The sequence below is a fragment of the Elaeis guineensis genome, chromosome 1 (genome assembly GCF_000442705.2).
Source record: "Elaeis guineensis isolate ETL-2024a chromosome 1, EG11, whole genome shotgun sequence".
Lineage (NCBI taxonomy): Eukaryota > Viridiplantae > Streptophyta > Magnoliopsida > Arecales > Arecaceae > Elaeis > Elaeis guineensis.
In genome coordinates, this window is record NC_025993.2 from 155,814,642 (window position 1) to 155,832,671 (window position 18,030).

The window sequence follows — 18,030 nt, forward strand, 5'->3', positions numbered from 1 at the left end:
TTCGACAGAGATCCTATGCGCAACAAACAGAAGGGAGTTCGATAGGCACCAGCAGGCAAACCCTAGAGAGATGTCGATAGAGAGCAGAAGTAGGATGCTTCATGTAGATTGTCAGACAGCGGATAGCGGTCGCTTTAGGAGTTCAGGGAGGTCTTCTTAGAGAGAGAGAGAGCTTCTTGTGAGGGAGAGATTGAGTGTATGAGGGTTGAGGGTGTGATCTCCTCTCATAATTTTTTCTTTTCTCATAATGAAGCTTGCATGCCCCGTGGAGGCGAGCCTCTTGGCTGATCCACGTATTTGATTGTTTCTATTTTATTTTTTCTTTCTTCCTGCTGTGATGCATGGTATCGAAAAGATCCTGTAGAAATGGTGTCCTGATCAGACATCCTCAATAAGTGGTATCAAAGCAAGGTGGTACTAGAACGCAGATTGCGATGGTGATGAGTAAGATTGAAGATGGAGAAGACAGACTCAATCAAGATAGAGATCAATAGGTTTGATGGAAAGAGCAATTTCTCATTGTGGCAGACAAGAGTGAAGGACATGCTCATCCAGCAAAGGTTGATCGATGCTCTCTTGTGCGAGAAGAAGCCAACTACCATACAGGTGTACGATTGGAGGCAGCTCCAGATGTAGGCAGTGAGTACGATCCGTTTGTACCTAGCAGATGAGGTGGTGATCCATGTGCTTGGCGAAATTTTTTTGATGGTGCTGTGGTCTGAGCTCAAGGAGTTGTACATGGTGAAGTCTATCACCAACACTCTCTTACTCTGGAGGCAGTTCTATTAGCTGGGGATGACTGAGGGATAGAGTATGCAGGAGCATCTCAGTCACTCTTAGAAGATCCTCACCGACCTCCTTAGTGTTGGCGAGAAAGTTGAAGAGATGACCAGAGTGCTGGTCTCACTAGCATCACTTTTTTCTTCGTATGAGTTCTTAGTAACTGTTCTTCTAGTGGAGAAGAGCACCATCAAGATGGACGAGGTCACGGAAGTGATTCTTCAGAATGAGATTCTCAGGAGGGAGAACCCAGTTTCAAGCTCAGGTGGCAGCTCAGTTTTGATTGTTTCTGAAGGAATAGGAGGTAGTAGATGGAGCAACAGGAGATCGCAACGAGGGCAGTCCAAATCTAAGACGAGGTACTTGAGCAAGATCAGATGTTATCGGTGTGACGAGTTGAGGCATCTAGTCAAAGATTGCTCTCAACTCAGAGATTGGACGAGGGCTACTGCAGTGACAGCCAGTAGCGAGTCAAAAGATGATGTCCTGAAGATATCTGATGAGGTATCTACTTCTTTTCAGCAGTGGATTTTGGATTTTGCATGCACTTATCATGTATATTACAGAAAGGAGTAGTTTGACTCTTTGGAGAGGAGTGAAGGTACTGTTTATCTGTCGGATGGATCGAGCTGTGCAATCAAAGACATCAGGACGGTCAGTTGGAAGATACATGATGGTGCAATGAGGAGATTGGGGGACTTGAGCAAGATCAGATGTTATCGGTGTGACGAGTTGGGGCATCTAGTCAAAGATTGCTCTCAACTCAGAGATCGGACGAGGGCTACTGCAGCGACAGCCAGTAGCAAGTTAAAGGATGATGTCCTGAAGATATCTGAGGAGATATCTATTTCTTTCCAGCAGTGAATTTTGGATTCTGCATGTACTTATCATGTATATTGCAGAAAGGAGCAGTTTGACTCTTTGGAGAGCAGTGAAGGTACTGTTTATCTGTCGGATGGATCGAGCTGTGCGATCAAAGACATCAGGACGGTCAGTTGGAAGACACATGATGGTGCAATGAGGAGATTGGGGGAGGTCTGATATATATCTGATTTCAAATGGAATTTTATCTCACTGAGCAGACTGCATTCGAGAGGTTACAAGATAATAGCTGGCAGAGGAATCCTGAAGGTGTTGCATGGCAATAGAGTTATTCAGGAGGAAAAGAAGAGAACGAGAGGACATTACTATCTGACGGAGAGTCCAGTGTAAGGTAGAGCTTCAGAAGTCAGAAGGAGTCCAAAACGAGGTGGAGCTCCAGGTGAAGGTGGATCGGGCACGAGATGCGAGACTCAAAAAGATGAGAGGCGATATCACAGAGTGAGATTCTTATTACTGCAGAATGATATCTTAAGCAGATCTCAGATCAAGAGGAGCACAGCATACAATGGAGATGGGATCGAGCGATCTAGCTCGACTCTCAAGTTTGCCCATCTATGATCAGCAGGCGATTGTCCCAGGATATGGGGGCACGAAGATTCAGAAGCTCTCAGAGTTAGGAGAAGATCGAATATCGAGTCGAGATAGAGATTGTTAGAATTTGACACATCAAGTTTTGGTCCACACTGAGCCTATAGTGAGGTCTGCGATGACGAATGGAGTCCAACAAGCCTAAGAACAGCTCAAATGGAGTCCGGATGAAGAAGTTACGGTTGAAGGAAGTCTGCGTAGAGATTGGAGCGGCGGAGGCCAGCAGTAGGCCGACGGAGCAAGCCACCGTGCAGGACGGCTGCGAGCGTGCGGCCCAGCGAATAGATGCACAGGCGTGCACGGGCATGTGCAGGCATGGCCCACGTAGTTTTCCCACGCGCTCCACTTGCAATGCATGGACCAGTGGTCCATGGAAGCCGCGGTGGACCGAAGGGGTATTTCTCTTTCGATTCTCATGATCTACCATGGATCGACGGTCTTTTGGGGCCGTTTCTCACGGTTCACGATACTGTTTCATGAATCAAGTGGTCTGTTACATAATCCGATGGCTTTCAGGATGTTGTGGTCTTGATCTGATGGTTCAGAAAGTTGTTTGGGTGCTGTAAGGAGTCCAGCATCAGTTTTGACTCATATTTCGGTTCGAATTTAGATCTTTAAAAGATCCTGTGGTGAAATAGAGAGTAGACCGATGGCTTTGGTGGTTTGATAGAGATTCTGTGTGCAACGAATAGAGAGGAGTTCGGCAGGCACCAACAGGCAGATCCTAAAGAGGTGCCGACAGAGAGCAGGAGTAGGATGCTTCAGATAAATTGTGAGGCAGCGGACAGCGGTCGCTTCAGGGGTTCAGAGGGGTCTTCTTAGATAGAGAGCTTTTGTAAGGAAAAGTTTCTTGTAAGAGATAGATTGGATGTAAGAGGGTTAAAGATATGATCTCCTCTTATAATTTTTTTTTTATAGTGAAGCTTGCATGTCCCGTAGAGGTGAGTCTTTTAGCTGATCCATGTATTTGATTATTTCTGTTTTATTTCTTCTTTCTTCCTACTGCGATGTGTGATATCGAAAAAATCTTGTGAAGGTGGTGTCCTAATCAGACATCTCCAACAGTTAAGACTAGTGACTTGCATGATTTATAGGTGGTTGTTGAGCAATTAGGATGCACACCTGTCTTACTCAATAGATATATAGATATTGGACCTTGCTTGATTCATATAATCTACACTCGGAGATCTCTAAACATATTCTCTTTTATATTGATGTTGCTCTTGCTCTTTTTTGAGCTTTTATTATTTATCAAAATTTTTATTTAATATAAGCATAAGAAAATTTTTTATGGAATAAAATTCAGCATCCTGTCATGTTATTTTTATTTTTTATTTTTTAAATCGGACTTCCAACTCCAAGCAAGTTTGTTTGCTCCAGCATGATAACCTAAGCACAATCCAACCATAGCTAGCTTATCCAATCCTCTTCGCTCGAACTTGGACGGCAACAAGTTTAGAGAAAACATTAGCAAGTGTTACTTTACTACTGCTTAAAAATGTTCAGTCTAAATAATATTAGGTTTACCTCAACGGTCAGAATTAATATGTGTAAAATATCTAAAAAATAGCAGTTTTGACAACCACCCGTAACATCCTCATGCACGCATTTTTCTTGCTCCCACTGGAGGTGGGTAGCCTTACACGAAATGACAACATAATGGCGGAGGATTACGCTAAAATAGAAGGTTTCTCTACTTTTCCTTTTAATTTAAAAGGAAAGGAATGGTTTGAAGCATTAATGGCTGACGTAGCTCTAGTATGAGTCCTTTCACGTTCTACACGAGCAGTTAGAGGGGGGTCAATGGCTACTGACATGATGTCGATACCCCATTTGACTTGGCGTCCTTCTCGTTTTGTTTATTTACTTTGCTAGTACTTGAGATCGACGGTGCTAGAGCGAACGTGATCGCAAAATATGTTCTAGTATCCTAATTTGGAGGTTAGCATGGCGTAACTATTTCAAGTGGCCGTAAAGGTAAACGTTTCACCAGATAAATGCCCTTCATGTGGACGAGGCCACGGCCATAACAAAACAAATGAATTCGGAGGAGCTTTTGGAGCCTTTCTTGTGTGGCCTCCTCTAGTTGATGGTGACCCGTGGGAAATTAGCCTAAGTTCGAAAGCGGTGGGCCGATGGCAGCTGTGTCCCATGGGAGCGACGAGGAGGCACGGAAGAGGATGAAATTTAAAAGAAGCGTGGGTGGGAAGTAGTCCTATCCATTAGCTTTTCTTTTTTTCCTTTTTCTTTTTTCCAACTAAAATGAGATAACATTAAATCAATTTAGTATCCATATATTCATGGGAATGAGAATATAAAATATTCAAAAATTTATAAAATTCATAAAATTCTATAGTGCCTTTCCGATATGGCTGGCCATATAATCGTCATCCAATTAGCTTACATTATTAACTTTCCTATAAATATATGAAGCTTCAAAAAATATTAATAAGTGCATCATTCGCTAGCAATCTTGTAGAATAAGATGATATTTGACTTAAGTAGATGATGAATCCAAAAACTATTTAATAATAATCAAAGAATCTCCCTCTATATAAATGCATGAAGTTCTCAATATATACATAATATATATTAGTCTTTGTCATGCAGCACACAATTTTATCATTGTTGTATCCTTTAATCCTGTAGTAGAAATCTAAAATAGAAGAATCCTAACATTGAAAAGAGATAGAAGGGCATCGAGTTGAAAAAGGTTTAGCATGGCGTGTGCGGTGTCGTGCTAATATAGGGCTATATTGTTAAAGCATGTAAAAATTAATTATAGATTAAACTAACATATATATATATATATATATATAGAGAGAGAGAGAGAGAGAGAGAGAGAGAGAGAGAGAGATATCACATCTAGATGTTATCGTATCTAAACTGGTTCTGACACTGAGGTTTGGAATAGTAAACAATCACATATAGATGTAATTGTATCTAAATTAGTTCTAAATCATGTAAATGGCGGACTACGTGGCCTCCTCGGGTGTGGTTTGCAGCCGTGTCTTTTTTAAGTACAGAAAATGCTAAGGTTTGGAATGCTAAAAAAATCACATCTAGATGTGATTACATCTAAATTGATTCTCAATCATGTAAATAGCCGACCACGTGCCCTGCTTTGGTGTGGCTTCCAGGTCTGACCTTGTTTAGGCATGTAAAACGTTTGGAATGGTAGTAGTTCTTCCAAAGGGAAACGTAGGCGACCGATCCTCTCCAAATCCAAGGATAAGAATTTCCCCTACTCCCGCAAATTTTGAGAGGCCAAAAGATTCCAAGAGCAATTCACTCGCCCTTAAATACCATCTTTTGAACGGGGAGAGAGTCCTACATTTTGATTCCAATAGAAGTCCCTCACGTACCTTAGATGGATGAATCTCGCAATAATGTAATACTACGGGGTATTAATTCTTATCTTTTTAATATTAGTATATTACACGGTATTATTTTTTATCTTGACCGCGTTTAGTAACATTTCGAATTATATTGTAGTTATTTGGCGACGAGAAAATGCTATCAGGCACTGACGTGGCACTTTCTTGCACCGCAAACGCACGCAATCATTGGACGTTGCTCCAAACTCTCCATCCCCTATAAATTAATTACTAATTAAATGCACCAATGAAATAATCCATTATGATCGCCACCCCAGCGCGTGGCCCTCGTTCGGCGAAGTGCTGGAAACATGGACGGCAGATATGTTGCCGCACGTAAATTTCTATGGGGCAGGTTTTATGGACACGTCAGCGTCCGGTGGTGCGACGGATAAAATAATCCGGTCCACTCGAAGGAAGGGGATTCCAGCCGGGTCTAATGATTGGGGGCGTGTGGGGCCCACGATCGACGGACCTGATCTTCCTCGAAATATGGTCTCCAGATCTGGGCGGTCGATGATTTCGCGGAATCCAAGGACGCACGGCGGATCGGACGGCTATATATGGAAGGGGCCGACGAACGCAGGACGGGCGAGTTCCCTAATTAAAACCGCTTCCTCCCTGGTTCACGTCACCTCCTCTTCCTCCTCCTCATTTTTCTCTTCCGTTTCTCTCCTTCTCTTTATATTTCTCTCTTTGGGCGTTTTGGGGGGAGGGGGAGCCGGCGATCGCCGACGAAGACCGCGGGGGAGGCGTGGATGTGCTGAGCCGCCGGATCTCGGGCGGAGGAGGGGCTTCGGTTGCCGTATTTGGTTTCAGTTCGAATATTGGGGTTCGCCCTGATAAGTTTTCGTTACTTTTTAGGAGTTTGTCCCCGGATAAAATCCTTCAAGGGTTAGAGTTCTTTCTATCTTTTGCTCTTTTATGTTTGACTTAGATTTTTTTTTGTTTTATTTTATTTGACTCGGTAGAAGAGCAGGGGAAAAAGGAGGGTTTTGTCTTGTTTGGTATTATTTCTGGTTTCCTTCGGGGTATTATTTTCTTCTTCATTTCGTTTATCGTGGAATTTTTTGATGGTTATATGGAGATGATCTTGTTTTATGTGATTTAAGGGGGTCGTTTTTTGGATAGAAAAAGGTTACTTCGATTCATTTGGGGAGGAAAGTTTGGTTTTTTATCTCGGGATTGCATTCGATTGGTTGCTGATTTTGATTCTTTTTTCATCAGATTTAGAAACATCGCTTTTGTTCCAGAGTTTTTTTGAGGGATCGAATTCGATTATAAAGGGGGATTCGAGGCGTGGCTGGGCAAAGGCGAGGTTTTTTTCTGAGGGAAAATGGCAGTAGCTTTTACCCGTATTTCTTACTGGCTTTGGGGCGGTACAGATCATGAAGCCCAGAATAATTCTTCTCTGAGTCCTCCGGATTTCCCATCGGGGTTTAGGGAGCCGGATTCCTTGAAATTCCCATCCGTTAACGGGTCTAAGATGCGGTCTTCGTCGAGAAGAATTAAGAGGAAGTGGCATAGCCGGGAAGAGAGGAGGATTGACAGGGAGTACGATATTGTCCTCGTCCCCTCGGATGGGGGATGCATGTCCGGTTCTGAATCGGATGATTCGGATTGGTCGATTGGATGGTTGGAACCCCATGCACCTGACTTCCAGAGTGAGAGCGAAACAGAGAACAGCTTTGCTGTCCTGGTCCCGTGCTATGGGCGTGGTCGCTGTGAGCAGCCAGAGAGGTTGAAGACTCATGTCCTGGGTGCAGGTGACCTCATGGATGGTAATCTTTCTGCTGACATCTTGTTAAATTTCAGTATGTTATTTTATTTTTTGCATCAAAGTTTGAACTTCATTTAGATATATCTCGTTTAGCTACTGATGACTTCATCTAGTTTACCTTAGAAAAAGCTACCAAATTTATAGCATTTGATAATACCTCAATTAATGTAGAGCTAATGAGATGCAAAATGCAGTCATATTACTGATGGTCTCTTTTACGGAGTGCATTCTAACATTGTTTGATTGTGGTGTTTGGTATTATTTGAATAATTTGTGTGACAACCTAATTTGCATGGATGTTTTGTGTGCCACTTCTATGTGGGCTTGTGTGCATTGTCCTTCCATAGGCAGTGTAGCAGTTTTTAGGCATTTTGTTTCAGTTTGTGCGGTTCTGCTTGGCAGAGCTTCTAATTTTTGCATTGATTACTTAAATTAAAGGCAAAGAATGGTGTTTCCATAGTGTTGCTTGCAACGTCTACCTGGAACAACTCTCAAGGTCTGTTGTGAATGGTGTCACGCCCCAGTTAAAACTATTGTTTCCACTGGTGATAAATCTAAACACCAAGGGGCAGAAAGAGGAAGTAACCTTCTTTATTTATATCCAATGTTTGCAGTTTTTCCTGGCGAAAGTTTTTATCTGTTTGTTAAATTGGAGTTTCCTCACCTTGCAAGGACTCCAGCTACTGATGATATGCTTTGTCCCATCTGCCAAAGAAAAATCTTCATCAGCTTAATGTAAGTTATGATACTAGTCAAGATATTGCTGTTGAGCTAGTCTAGTGCAAAACATTCACTTTATCAATTTGCCTATACAGAGTGCCCAACTTGATGCATGGAGCTGGCTGTACAAAATTGGGATAAGGCTTGTTGATTATGAAAGGAATTCTTAACATTATTACTCAATTATCTTTTCTTGAATCAGCAAAATATATTATTTTTCCACCTTCTTCTTCTTCTTCTTTTTCGGTAGAGTTATAGGTTGTATGAGCTTAAACTGTGACTAGTAAGGTAGAAGACTGCCACCAACTGGCTTTACACAGGCACGCACACACATATTATGAAAAGCGCCTTTTGTGCTTAAATATGCCTTAGCATGAAACCTGTAACGATATCACAGAAGGTTTGATGTAGGTAGAAAGCTGGTTGTAAACTTAGCTGAATCTTTCCATGGGGCCTTTCAAGGTTTGAGCGGTGCTCTATGGCCAACCTTGTATGCATGGAGGCGCTCATACAAATATATCTGAATATTTTGTGTTGATAAGCATGATTGTGTGTGCAGATCAACTTTGGTAGATCTATTAGCATCATAGATTTGGGTCAATTCTAGTGGAGGAGCATGGAGCACTTGTGGGCCTTCCAATATTTAACAATATATTTGTGGCAAAGAAATTCAATCTGATAAATGTTTTTTGGGGTCAGAAAACTCATAATATTTGATAAGAGTTTCAGATTCCATTTTTCCAGCACATTCTGGGTGTGAAAATGCAAGATCCAGATTACTGATACCCTATGTTGACCTTGCCATATGGAGTTTCCTCTGTTCGGCCTTTATGTTTCTTTGTGACGGTAATTTTGTACTATAGACGTCAGTTTATCTGTTTTTAGACGTGTTATAATTTTTACACAATGTGAGACTGGTCATGGACTAGCATTGTTTCCATCATTAGTTTCTTTTGGCTACTGCATTTCTTTCTCTGAACTGCTGCATGTGATGTTTTGAGTCTATTTGTAATGATTTAGTTTTCATGGTAAAGGGATATTTCTTCTTGGTGTATCAAACTGGGCAAAAATAATAGATGAAATAGTGATCAATTTTTAACTGTTTACATATTTTAGTGGTTGATACTTGAAATTTTTTGCTTGATTTTGCTGCTAGCTGCAAATCATTGTTTTGTTAATTTGATATAGGACTTTTTATATAATTTGTCCTTCAGTGCAGGTCGGATGCATCTATAACAAATGCTTGAACAATATGAGATTGATGTAGTTTTATTATGTAGAAAAGTTGTTTTCCAATGCTTTATCAAATTTTATTTGCAGATGGCAAGAATTACATAGAACAGTGGCTCTCATCTCTTCAGAACTCCTGATCTCATGGACAAACTGATTGTTTAGCTTGGCCTTCTATAAACATGCGTTCTTTATCTTTCAAATATCCTATGCTTTTACTACATCATTAAAAAGGGAAAAGGATGAAAACAAAAAACTGGATAAGAGAAGGGAAAAAAAAAAGAAAAAAAAAACAGAGAGAGAAATGGGGTGGTTTGAAATTCCAGCTGGATTATTGTTGTGAAGATGCTGAAGCGAACTGCTTGGTTGATAAGCATTGAAAGTTCTGCACATTTTTGATTGGGGATTATTGAAGTGGCTAATTGCTTACATTGTTTAACCCCTCGCCTTCTGCCTCCCATTAGGGATTTGTTTCATTTTGGGTATGTACATATGTATATATAATTCTTCTGTAAATATCACTGTAAATAAGAAACCATCCTCGACGAATTTTTGCTGTAAATAGTCTATGTTTTAGAAAGGTCAAGCTTCCAGCACCTTGTAAGGCAGGTTTCTATGTTTAATGCTATATACTTTTATATAATCTCCTGTTATTCTTGTTAAACGGGATGTTGAGTGGCTTGATTCTCTGAAAGGATGGTTTTCCAGCCCTTTCCTTGTCAATGATCGTCTTTGTTTGACATCTTTTATTCCGAAATCATGCCCTTGCATTCAAAAATAGAGCATGCAATGTCATTTTTTTTTTTATATGAGTATCGGATGGTGCCATCTGCATTATTTGCACTACCTTTTGACCCAATCAATCCTTCAATTCCGGCAATTGTCTCTATGCCAAGCCATCTGCATTATTATTAATGTGTGCCTTTCTAACAACCAAGCCTCATACCAATTATATAGGGGTCAGATTCTGGTTGGATTTGTCCTGTCGGCTTTAGTGCTTTGGACAAAAAGAAAACTTCATGCATGTATTAGACTTTGACCTTGCCAATTTTTTGGTAATCTGAGGATTTCTTTCGCGGCTGCGTGGGTTAGAGTTTGCGGGAATATAAGCTATATGCTTTTTTTCCGGGTGACGACTGAGAACTCTGAAAGTTTCTTAGCAAGCACCGTTTTCAGTAAAAAAATCATATCCACTTTTGTGATAACCATTAGCTGCAGAACAAAGATGGAGGATTGGCAAAATCGCAAACGCCGATTCCCTCATCCAGCTGCGATTTATTTATATAAAGTTATGATTCTTTCTCTTTATCCATAAATTTCTGGTCAGAAATTAAGTACCAACGGGATGCACCACTGTCATGTCAAAGCGCATTATAAATTATTCTCAAACTTTAATAAAGTGTTTCAGAGTTTGGGCATGCAGAATGGAAATGAAAGACATATGATTGCGATTCCGCAATTTGATTAAAGGTTTATATGCTGTTCATCCATGGATAAGTACAGTTTTTTTTCAATTTTTTTTAAAAATATTGGAGTTCATTTACCAAAAAAAAAAAAGAAAAAAAGAAGGGAGTTTGCCTTTCCCTTAGTTCTCTTCTTCAAAGCATGAAAAGAGATATGATAAAATAGTTAAAATTGTGTTCGTTAGAGTTGTGCGACATGCATATTGGACAACATAGAGCCTTATTTTTATGGAGTAATGCAAAAGGTGATGAAGTTAATGTGGATCAAGATTACAAATTTCTTATTGACAGTGCTCTAGCTGCTAAACGATCCATCGTGGCCCATTTGGAAATTTTTTTTGCTGTTCCCAAAGATAAATTCTTCATTTTTAAGCCTTGTCAAGCTTCTTCGACTTCTTTTGTGCCATGTGTTGTGTCATAGTCGCGGACTTGTTCCTATTCCTCTATGCCCAAGATGTCATCACCCTGCTGTTGAAACCATCAAGCACAAATTGTTTGAATATCCTACACTGTATTTTGCTGGTAGCTTCTCAAGCAAAGATTTGGTTCACCATGCTCTAAATCCTTCTCTCGTTCTGATGCATACTACCAGCCTGCGGAAAGGTTATCCAGGAATATTTCTTGTTGGTCTTTGTGGAGTTTTGGGCTCTCAATCGGCTACCATGGTTCTTAAATCCTCTCACATCACACTTGTCCAGCTTTGATGACGATTGTTGGTGTGCATGAGTTGTTGCTTTGTTGGATAGCCGGGAGTCACGCGCCAGGCCCGGTCGGCTTTTCCTACTTCTGGGCCAGTGATGAGTGGAGGATGCGACCTATGAATGACCGATGGGCTAAAAAGAGGGCTATGTTGATATTGGTGGAACTCTGGTCCGTTTGGTATTTCTTTTGTTTTGTTTTGTTTTTTTTTTTAATTTTTAAAAATGTAGAGAAAAATTGAACTAAATTGAACAAATATGAGCAACTATGTACTACGAAAACTTTTTTAACTATTTATAAAATCCTTAGAGCTTGTGGTAGGAAAGATTTATCGCTATCAAGAGAGCTGGAAACAAAAGTAATGAATGACAGGAGTCCTCTCTCTACAATTGTTTGTAAAAAGCAAAAACATGATACCAAACAAGCCTTGCTGCTTTGTTTCTATGCACGTGCAACAATATAATAAGCTTGATTCAATTAGTTCCAAGATGATTGTGCTTAGCTCAATCGGGAGCTTGAACTATATTTATTGTTTTAGTTTTTATGGAAGAGAATGGGTGTAAGACTTTTTCAGAGATTTTAAATCATATTTTAGCTCTTCCATTATCCTTTTTGAGAAGATTTTTTAGAGTTCTTTGCATTCGATAATTTCTATCTAGTTCTGTTGGGGCAATTCAGCCAAATCCTTCGATTTTGATTTTCAATCGGCCTGATAAGTATGAAATGCTGACTATCAATCGGTTGATCGACCAACAGTCGGTTATTCTTCCGACTATGATAACTTAACTGATTTCAAATCGAAGATTATTGGCATATTAGAGTTATCATTCGATGGTCATTCGGACTTCCATAACTATCGATATATGATCGACACATTCTGATTGTCGACATAGTCGGCGTATCAGAAATCACCAGCACAGAAAGCACATAATGGTCAGAATATGATCAGTGGTAGGTAAACCCGCCTATCCCACTGTAATAATCGGTCTTTGGGCCTTAAGCTCAGCCCAGAAGCCCATCAAAAAAAAAAGGAGAGAAATCGGGAAGAAGACTCCCGATAGGAGTCTTCTTCTCCGATGAGCCTCGATGGGATCGGGAGTCCTAGGACCACCAGAAGTCCTAGGGCTCTCTATAAAAAGGCCTTCTCCCTTCCTAAGAACCCCCCACCGGTCTTCCTCCCTCTCTTCCTTCCCGATTTCTCCGATTGAAGCCGCGGCCCCTCGACTTGTGCTCACCGCGATTTCTCACCGGTGTGGTCATCGGAGCTCGAGGTAGTCCCTTCTTCCTCTTCCTCTCTCCTCTCCCTTCTTTCTCGTGCCTGTGGGTACGACTGCCGGTGACAGATGTCGTCGGATTTCGTCGGAGAAGAAAACCCCAGTTTCGGCCAAAGAAGGCCATGGGAAGACGGAAAGAAAAAGAAAAAGAAAAGAAAAAGAAAAAAGAAAAAAAAATGAGAGAAAGTTTCTCTCATCTCTCTCTCTCTTAAGTCTAAACTATTATTTTCTCTCTCTAGAATTGGATTTTCTCTCTCTACTTTCTCTCTCTAAAATTTTTTTCTTTCTAAAAATTTTCTCTCTCCTCCTTTCTCTTTCTAAGAGCCCTATGGATCTCCTATTAGGCCATCTTTTCCACTCCTAGGAATCTATGATCTTGAATCGATTTAGAGCCGAAGGGGAAGATTTATTGGACTGATCATCAAGTCAGTCACCTTCTTATATTATGTAATTTTATTAAATATATAAAATAAAATTTAATGATGATTTAATATTTTAAATAGGACTGTCTGATTCATTTAAGGAAGATTAAAAGGTCTAGAACGATCGATGTAAGTAGATCTTATACTTTTTATTTATTTTTAAATGATCATATTTTCATGCAAAGAATTATTATTGATGAAATCATATTTTTCATAAATTAAGGATCAGCATATGTGAAGTCAAAAATTATATTTTATTATGAGTATTGATTTCATGAATGTATTTTATGAAAATAGTATGATTATGAAGTATGAATTTCATTGTTTCTTTCCATCTATGTATACGTATGTTTTAAGAAAATGATCTAAGGATTTCAAAGGCTCTCAGATATCTATGAACGAATTTCTTCAGAAAGATCGACATTCGGAGCTAGCATCCACACAAAATATGACCTTACCAGTGGGTATAAAGTTGGCATATGAATTAAAAACTCTATCGATTAAGAAACATGGTCCTGTCAGGGTATAATAGTGACCTTGGCATGAACGTCTGTGAGCAATTTTTTTAAAACATGACACGAATATATGATAGAAATAATTTATGATTTATAATTATGAAATATACATGATTTATGCATGCATGATGAGCTTATAACTTATTTTATTTTATGCTCTATGAAATATTTATTTTTATAATAATTGTTATTTGCTAAATAATGTATTATCATAGAAAATTTATGCTGGATCCGGTAAGGAGGTGGAAGTCTACTTACTGAGCTAGTGTAGCTCATATTCTTTTTGTTTTCTTTTTCATGTACAGAGAAATAAGGCTAGGACTGGTGAAAAGAAAATTCAGGCTTGAGGATCAGCAAAGTAAGCTAGAAAATTTTATACTAGAAATTCAGTTTATGTTTATGGATTGTAGCTATTATGAATTTTGGAGCTTGGATTATTTTTTTTTTACCTTTGGATTTAGATGCTCTGAACCAGTTTTGGTTTAATTAAATATTTGAATTGAACTTTATTATTATATTTATTTATGATGCACCTGTTGTTATATTTAAGAAGATAAATTTTGGCTTCGTGTTATCGTGGACCCCATCCCTCGGTAGCATGGCCGTGTTATGTCTCGAATTTGGGGTGTGATATTTTATGGTATCAGAGCTATAGTTTAATCATGGGTAGCACTTAAAACCTAAGAGCGGGTAGTTAGGTTACGTATAGTTAGACTCTGACTTAAATGAATAAAAAAGGATAAAAAATTTTATTAACCGTACTACAGCTCTGTTATAAAAAATGTAATAATGTTAGCATTTGACTAGGAAGTGATGAGCGACAGGGAGGATGAGACCTTGGCAAATATGACTGCTAGGACAAGAGGAGCAAGATTGACGTCGCGGAGAGCTGCCAATCAACCAGTTGATCGGGCTCCTGATGCACCGGCCACTCAGGTGGACATTGCTAGTGTATGTCAAGTGGTGGCTCAGCTTATCCAGCAGCAGGCACAAGCTGCTCTTCGACCTACATTATCTATGGAGTCATACTATGAGAGATTCAGAAGGCTCAACCCACCTCTATTTTATGATCAGTACTTTCCTGGAATAATGAGATTGGTAAAAGAAAATAAGTTTTCAGTCTTAAAGCAAAAGGATGATATGACAGTGTTAGAATATGCTAACAAATTTAATAAGCTAGGCCGCTTCTGCCCTCAGCTTATGGAGTTTGAAAGGAGTAAAGCTAATAGATTCGAACAAGATCTAAGATATGGAATTTGACCCCGTCTGTCTTCTCATATTTTCAATAATTATAAAGACATACTGGAGCGAGCTTTGAAAGTGGAGTCTGAATTGAAAAGGTCAGATCTAAAAAGAGGAGATAGGAAGAGATCGAGATCAGCAAAAAATCTAAAGGATCAGTAGAAAAATTTTAAAAATAATAACTTTGATAAGAAGAAAAAATCTATATCCTGCTCATACTGTGAAAAAAATCATAATGGATCTTGTCTCAAGAGGATAGGAGCATGCTTCTTATAAGGCGAGAAAGGACATATGGCTCGTGATTGTCCAAATAAGAAAAAAGATGACTCTAGACTTAACAAACCAGTTGATCAAAAACAGAAAGGAAATGCATGAGTATTTGCTTTAAACCAACAGAAGGCCAATGCAAGTGATCAAGTGGTGACAGGTACTATCCCAGTCAATTCTATTCATGCTCGTGTGCTAATCGATTCTGGCTCTTCTCACTCTTTTATATCTCTCAAGTTTGCTACTTCTTTGAATTGTGTGCCTGAAAAATTAAATGAACCATTATATATTAGCATACCTCTTAAAAATATTGCTGTTGCTAACATTATTTTTAAGAATTGCATAATCCAAATAGAAGAAAAAGAATTAACAGCAGATTTGATTCAATTAAATATGCATGATTTTGACATTATTCTTGGGATGAACTGGTTATCTTCGTACCATGCTCATATTGATTATTTTAGAAAAAGAGTAGTATTTTAAATTTCGGATGAACCACAATTTTTCTTTCAAGATGAAGTTCATAATACGGAACCCAAACAATCTTTGAGTGTTATCTCAATCATGAATGCAAGAAAAACTTTAAGGAAAGGATGCAAAGTATTTTTGGCCCATGTAGTAGATGCCGAGAAGGAAAAGATAAAGTTGGACGATATCCCAATTGTCAAGAAATTTTCTGATATTTTTCAGATGAACTACCCAGACTACCTCCAGATCATGGGGTTGAATTTAAAATTGATATCACACTAGGGACCAGACCTATATCAAAACCTCCTTATCGGATGGCTCCCGTAGAATTACGAGAATTAAAGGATCAACTGCAAGAATTTTTGAATAAAAAGTTTGTCCGACCAAGTACATCACCCTGGGGAGCTCCTATGTTATTTGTGAAAAAAAAAGATGGGAGCATGTGTTTATGCATTGACTATCGGGAGTTGAACAAGGTAACCATAAAGAATAAATATCCTCTTCCTCGAATAGATGACTTATTTGATCAACTTCAGGATGCATAAGTTTTCTCCAAAATTGACTTACGATCAGGCTATTATCAACTAAGAATTAGAGATGAAGATGTACCTAAGACTGCATTCAGAGCCAAGTATGACCATTATAAATTTTTAGTAATGCTTTTTGGACTAACCAATGCACCGGCTACTTTTATGGATATGATGAACAGAATTTTCAAGCCGTATCTGGATCAATTCGTTGTTGTTTTTATTAATGATATCCTAGTTTATTCTAAAAGTATAGAGGAACATAAGAGATATTTGAGGATTGTGTTTCAGACTTTGAGAGAAGAGAAGCTCTTCGCCAAGCTTAGTAAGTGTGAGTTCTGGTTGGATAGTGTTGTCTTCCTCGGCCATGTAATATCTAAGGAAGAAATCTCAGTCAATCCATAGAAGATAGAAGCCATGGTGAATTGGCCTCATCCGACTAATGTGACGGAAGTTAGGAGCTTCTTAGGCTTGGCTAGTTATTATAGAAGATTCGTCAATGAATTTTCTCAAATTGCAATTCTTCTAACCCGCTTGACTCAGAAACGAATAAAATTTGAATGGAGCAGTGAATGTAAGTAGAGTTTTCAAGATCTGAGCAACGATTGATATCTGCCCTAGTTCTTACTTTATCATCTAGTAATGGAGGATTTGTCATTTATAGTGATGCTTCCAAGAAGGGATTAGGTTGTGTATTGATGCAGAATGATAAGGACATAGCTTATGCTTCTGGACAACTAAAAACCTATGAGTAGAATTATCTGACACATGATTTGGAGTTAGTAGCTATTATTTTTGCTTTAAAGATTTGGCGACATTATTTATATGAAGAATCATGTGAAATCTTTACGGATCATAAGAGCTTAAAATACTTATTTACTCAAAAAGAGCAGAATATGAGGCAAAGAAAGTTGCTTGAACTATTAAAAGATTATGATCTAAATATTAAATATCATCCTAAAAAAGTCAATGCGGTGGCAGATGCACTTAATAGGAAGTCTTCAGCAAATGTGATGACTTTGCTATCTTTTTAGCAACAAATTCTGAGAGATCTTGAAGATTTGCAAATTGAAGTGACTTGTACCGATGTTAAAAATGTGTTAGCCAATTTAATGATACAACCAGTATTGATCGAATAGATAAAAGTGGTCCAACAGAATGATATTCATTTGTGTTAGTTTAAGAAGGACATGGAGAAAAGGTTACGAACTGAGCTTAGGCTACATACAGATGGAACTCTTTATTTTGGGAACAGATTATGTATACCAGGGATCCTGAACTAAAGAAAAAAATTTTGGAAGAAGCCCATAAATCTTGTTTCTCCTTTCATCCCAGTAGTACAAAGATGTATAGAGATTTAAAATAATATTTCTGATGGAATGGAATGAAGCAGGAGATAGTTCGGTTTGTATCTCAATGCTTGGTATGCCAACAAGTGAAAGCCGAATATCAAATACCTGCTAGTTTGCTAAAACCATTAGAGATACCAGAATGAAAATGGGAGCATATCATGATAGATTTCGTTACAGGACTTTCAAAGATAGCAAGAAAAAATGATGCAGTGTGGGTAATTATTGATCGGCTTACTAAATCAGCTCACTTTCTATATTTTTGAGTTGGTACTCCACTTGATAAGTTAGCCCGGATGTATATTGATGGAATTGTACATCTGCATAGTGTTCCAATAAGTATTGTATCTGATCGAGATCTACGATTCGTATCTAGATTTTGAAAAAGTTTTCAAGATGCTTTGGAGATAGAATTGTGGCTTAGTACTGCTTTCCATCCTCAGATCG

General features: G+C 38.8%; 1 protein-coding gene across 8 annotated transcripts; it reads left to right on the forward strand.

Annotated features, from left to right (window-relative positions):
* Positions 1 to 5,935: 5,935 nt before the first annotated feature.
* LOC105039185 (uncharacterized) lies at positions 5,936 to 10,000 on the forward strand. 8 transcript variants are annotated; one of them, XM_073244956.1, is made up of 5 exons: positions 5,947 to 6,521; positions 6,855 to 7,408; positions 7,846 to 7,988; positions 8,080 to 8,142; positions 8,223 to 10,000. In XM_073244956.1, exons 2-4 carry the CDS (start codon positions 6,964 to 6,966, stop codon positions 8,092 to 8,094), a joined length of 603 nt encoding a protein of 200 aa, XP_073101057.1. In that variant the 5' UTR covers positions 5,947 to 6,521; positions 6,855 to 6,963; the 3' UTR covers positions 8,095 to 8,142; positions 8,223 to 10,000. The 8 variants fall into 8 exon arrangements, 7 of the variants coding, with proteins under 7 accessions (XP_029118581.1, XP_073101046.1, XP_073101037.1 ...); XM_073244945.1 differs by having other exon boundaries at positions 5,937 to 6,521; positions 7,846 to 8,142; XR_012135027.1 differs by having other exon boundaries at positions 5,939 to 6,521; positions 7,846 to 8,973; positions 9,448 to 10,000.
* Positions 10,001 to 18,030: the final 8,030 nt, after the last annotated feature.